Raw genomic sequence first — 3102 nt, 5'->3', positions numbered from 1 at the left:
GTTGGTATTTGAAGGAATATTAAAAAGAACCACAAACAACATAGTGATGAAAAACTGCAGAAACTAGGGAAAGATTTCGAGAGTGCTTGTACGATTTATCGTTAGATTTTCTTAAACTAATACCAAAGCATTCTTACCGTCTGCAATATCTACGTAGACAAGAGTAAAGTTGAATATTTCTGATAATGCTTGTGCAACATCTATGTCCCGCCCATGTCTCTCCAAAATTGTTCCATTGGTGTCTTTTACGGTGTAAATAAGAGGTTTTACATCAAACATGCAAGCCTGAAAAAAGAAATGGTTATAGTTTATGCTTGATTAATCAATGCAAGGAGATTTACCTGACCACTGAGTCAAGCTTGACTTTTACAGAGCTGGACCATACCTGACTAATACATATTTACAATATATGATAATTTTCCAATGATGTTACTACATGGCTAATTTATTGTTCTTGATATAGTGCAGTTTTAAAAGGACTATAATCAATGATAGACTATAAAGTTTCAGCAAGATTTCGTTTTACACAAAGTGGAAGATTTAGCAATACGTTTCAACATCCTATCTCTGCCTCAACAAAGTGTGTGAGAGAAGCATCCTACAAGCTTGGCCTGTACTGTTTACTGAACTGGTATCGGTATCAGTATTGGTATCGATATAGGTTATTTCTCTAGTATTGATATCAGTATCGGTTATTTAACTGGTATGGGTATCAGTATCGTTATCGGTATCGGTTATTTCTCTAGTATTGGTATCGGTATCGGTCTAGGAAAAAATAGGGTATCTTTATCGGTATTGGTATCGGCCTTCAAAGTGGTATCGGCACATCTCTACTGCTGAGTCTCTTAACTTATCCTACAGTGTCACGTTAGTTCAAAATTGTAAGCCAGAATTTTGAGAACTTCAGATATGAAAAATATCTGGAAAATACAATTACCTACTGTATACATGGCAAGTACTATGTAATTCTAATTACTTGAAAAACATAATTGTTTCATAGGAAAGGTACAGTTGGACATAGGAATCCATAACACACCTCGCCCCGAGTATATGCACCCTATCACATCTTTAGTACACGGCAAGTAATCAAACAGATAGTGTTGGGCGAGATGGCACAGGACCTTGCCGTACAGTAAGAGTGTGACCGGAATACATGTGTCCAAGTGTACATCTATATACCAAAAGTATTTAGCTGCTTTTTACCTTTAATATGCTTCCTCGTAGATTGGAAATCTTGTCTGGGAAAAGTTCAGTCTTCCTAGTGAACCTTTCATCCCACCAAACGCTGATTTGCTGCATACCTTCCCCCCAGAACAGCAGATTCATGAAAATCTTGAAATGGTGGCTATTGTCATCCTGTGGAACATAGTATAAAAAGAGCAAAGTTGTAGCATTGAGTTTTCTCACAACCTCTCTGAAACATTGGTATGATGTGATTGCTTTGCTATGCTCTGTGTATTGGTAGCTATTACTCTAATACTTCATTATGCTCTGTGTATTGGTAGCTATCACTAATACTTCGCTATGCTCTGTGTATTGGTAGCTATCACTCTAATACTTCGCTATGCTCTGTGTATTGGTAGCTATTACTCTAATACTCTGCTATGCTCTGTGTATTGGTAGGTATTACTCTAAATGCCTTTTCAAATTGATTTGTGCTGCTAACAATTTCTAACACTTATTCTTCTCTTTGATAAGATCTGATCTCAGATTCTCACAAACATAGTTTGAGCATGCATAACTTTATTGATAACATCCAAATAAATATAAGATAATATTGAGTTAGTTCAAAAAACTATTCGTAAGCTCACCTTCACCACACCGATGATGTGCTCTGTCTTCTTGCCTTTCACAGTCAGAAGAAAAGTCTCTAATGACTTCAATGTTAAGCCCACAATGATGACTCTGTAATAAGAAATTACTCTTACTGTTATTGTTTACTAAATCCTTACTGTAATCATCTAGTATGTTAACAACTAGGTTTGTGAGTTATTTAAATTTTTGTCAATTTGTAGCTTCGATTTTCACACCAGTGAAGACTGCTTTAACTGCCAGAAAAGGAGGATATCTACAAGAGACTGGTGTCACTCATAGGTTTTGTTCCAACTCTCCAATTTTGGAGTCTTGCAACCAAAATACAATTGTGAATTGAATGATAGAGATCTGCTAGTAGAATGGATGGACACGAATTCCCTATGATTACTACTCCATCGGTTTGTCTACTTCTATAAACACTACTTTCAAACTTTTGAACATAAACTATTTTTAATTCATTTCTGTAAATCACTTCTCTGTCTCAGCTCACTTTTCTGTCTCAGCTTGGCAATAGAAATGTTCTGGTAACCTGACCTTAAAGGCTTTCATAGACTGTTGAATAATTCACTCAAAATCTTATAAACAAACAAAAACTGATAAATGTTCAAGTTAGTGATTAGTGATTTCAATGGTCTGAATCTTGGTTTCATCAAGTTTCTCCTTTAAGAGAAAATACTTTTGGTCTATTTAAGATACTATAAATGTTGTATATTTCTCTGGGAATAGAAATTTATAATAATAATAATAATAATAATAATAATAATAATAATAATAATATTGAATTCGAATTTAGTGCAAAAGCTTTTCTGTCGACAATGGTGGCTTAAGTCTAACGTAATAGATTATCTGTTTCTTTTGCTTTATTTTATATGCAGATTTCTTATATATTATTATGATCTTACATTTGTAATTCTCTACTTATCTTCGTCCGTTTTCCATACCAGGTTGCTTTTCTCTTTGGGGCCATAGGGCTTGATGAATTTAGCTTTTTTTTTTTAATTAGGGTTAATGAACATTATAATCCCTGGTACTCACTTGGCACTGTAAGTCCACTCGAATTTGTATTTGCTCCCAAAATCGATCAGAGGCTCCGGATCCGACACCAAGAGGAACGTTCCTTTGCAGTTTGTGGACTCCCATTTGACCAGATGAGCCAGATCTTCCGAGGATTCCACGAAGACTATCTAAGTTAGAAAAAGGGTCATGGGGATTCCACGAAGACTATCTAAGTTAGGAAAAGGGTCATGAGGATTCCACGAAGACTATCTAAGTTAGAAAAAGGTGCAT

General features: G+C 35.3%; 1 protein-coding gene across 1 annotated transcript in view; it reads right to left on the bottom strand.

Annotated features, from left to right (window-relative positions):
• Nucleotides 1-2782, bottom strand: part of LOC137658880 (probable glutamate receptor) — a 9914-nt gene extending 7132 nt beyond the window's left edge. The window contains exons 1-4 of the mRNA XM_068394004.1: nt 2718-2782; nt 1812-1905; nt 1204-1356; nt 138-285 (exon numbers count right to left, since the gene is read on the bottom strand). Of these exons, the coding sequence (XP_068250105.1) occupies nt 138-285; nt 1204-1356; nt 1812-1905; nt 2718-2782 (460 nt within the window). The remainder of the gene's footprint in view (nt 1-137; nt 286-1203; nt 1357-1811; nt 1906-2717) is intronic.
• Nucleotides 2783-3102: the final 320 nt, after the last annotated feature.

This window comes from Palaemon carinicauda, chromosome 19 (assembly GCF_036898095.1).
Source record: "Palaemon carinicauda isolate YSFRI2023 chromosome 19, ASM3689809v2, whole genome shotgun sequence".
NCBI classification, from domain to species: domain Eukaryota; kingdom Metazoa; phylum Arthropoda; class Malacostraca; order Decapoda; family Palaemonidae; genus Palaemon; species Palaemon carinicauda.
Note: the sequence above shows the minus strand (reverse complement) of the source record. Positions and strands in the feature narration are given on the sequence as shown.